At 44.3% G+C, this 1,546-nt stretch overlaps 1 protein-coding gene across 1 annotated transcript; it reads right to left on the bottom strand.

Annotated features, from left to right (window-relative positions):
• Positions 1 to 530: 530 nt before the first annotated feature.
• LOC110573992 (barrier-to-autointegration factor-like) lies at positions 531 to 800 on the bottom strand. The gene has a single exon (XM_044916398.1). It carries the CDS (start codon positions 798 to 800, stop codon positions 531 to 533), a length of 270 nt encoding a protein of 89 aa, XP_044772333.1.
• Positions 801 to 1,546: the final 746 nt, after the last annotated feature.

Genomic DNA, 1,546 nt, shown 5'->3' with positions numbered 1-1,546 from the left:
CTTTCTTTCTTTCTTTCTTTCTTTCTTTCTTTCTTTCTTTCTTTCTTCTTTCTTTTTCTTTCTTTCTTTCTTTCTTTCTTTTTTCTTTCTTTCTTTCTTCTTTCTTTCTTTCTTTCTCTCTCTCTTTCTCTCTCTCTTTCTTTCTTTTTTCTTTTTTGAAGGCCACTGACTTATTGATTTAAAAAACTTTACAAGGACAGTGACTATTCCACCAAAAAAGTAGCCAAATAGCATAAAACAGACCAGTGGGGGCGGGGGTGAAGGAAGGGCAAGGAATTCCCTCAGAAAAGCTGATAATTGTTGACACGGAACTGGCAGGGGAAGACGGGAGATGCATGCAAGAGCGAGAATTTCAAAAAAGTTGAAATGGTGAGGGGAGGGAACTCCCAAAAGACCTTGAAGTACATCAGAAGTGAGTACAACAACAGCAATCTCTTCCTTTGTAGAGGACAGGGGAGGAGTCCCCACCCGGCTGCAAACGCTGGAGACTCAGTGCTGGGGCTAGGGACTGGGGGCTCCCTAAGAGAGCCTCACAAGAAGGCGTCGCACCACTCTTGAAGGCACCAGAAGCAGTCCCAGGACTGCTTGGCATTGGCACTACATGTGTCCTTCAGCCATTCCTGGAAGAGATCTTCATCTTTCTTTAGCACAAGAAACTGGCCAAGGACCACATAGGCTTTGTCAAAGCCCCTTTCCTCCAGCTTCTTGCCCAAGACTTCACCAATCCCAGCCAGGCTCCCCACTGGCTTTTCCCCCACGGGCTCTGACATGAAGTCTCGGTGCTTTGGGGAGGTTGTCATCTTGATCAGCTTAATCGGCAGCTCCAGCTCCTGTAACCGCTCCTTTCACCACCTGGCTGCTCCCACCGATACCTCGATCTAAGTCTCTTTGTTACAGGGCTCCCTGTCTTTGCATATCTGCTGATGTTTTAGGAACTTCACTCCATTGCAGAGGAAATTCGGGTTGTGGAAAATGGCCTTCTCTTTCAAAAATGCCCTGCAGGGACAAGGCACCAGTCAATGGGTCAGGCCTCTGCTCTTTTATTCAAAGGCTGGACCCACAGACAGTGCCAAACACTAGGATTCTCCATCCCCCTGAGCACTCCACTGCTGGCATTGATAGATTTTTTTTTCAATTAGGAAAAAAAAAAAGCCCACCTTTCTTAACATATAAAATAATGCAGCTGTTTTACAAATGAATTAAGGACCTTCTAACCTTAACAAATGTACCCTTAATCTTTCTGTGATGTCTTTAAAATCCCAAACCACTTATGAGATGAGACAAAGGCTGAGAAAGGGAGAAGAATAGATACTGTGGAGAAAATAAACTCTTCTTAGTTCCCTAAAGATACATTGTTTTTCTTTATATGATTTTTTTCCATTAATGAGCTGCATTCCAATCATTTGCTCAACAAATATACAAATATTTCTTATGTGCCTGGCACTGTGCTGTCTGCTGGGGTATCAACATGACCCCTCCCTCAAGGCATGTATGGTCGAGAGTGACTGAGGATTTATGGGTCCAACACAGTGACTGGCACTTGGGA

The sequence above is a fragment of the Neomonachus schauinslandi genome, chromosome 6 (genome assembly GCF_002201575.2).
Source record: "Neomonachus schauinslandi chromosome 6, ASM220157v2, whole genome shotgun sequence".
NCBI classification, from domain to species: domain Eukaryota; kingdom Metazoa; phylum Chordata; class Mammalia; order Carnivora; family Phocidae; genus Neomonachus; species Neomonachus schauinslandi.
This window is presented reverse-complemented; position numbering and strand designations above follow the sequence as displayed.

Coding starts and splice junctions, on each gene's coding strand:
- LOC110573992 (XM_044916398.1), bottom strand. CDS start 800: ATGACAACCTCCCCAAAGCACCGAGACTTCATGTCAGAGCCCGTGGGG.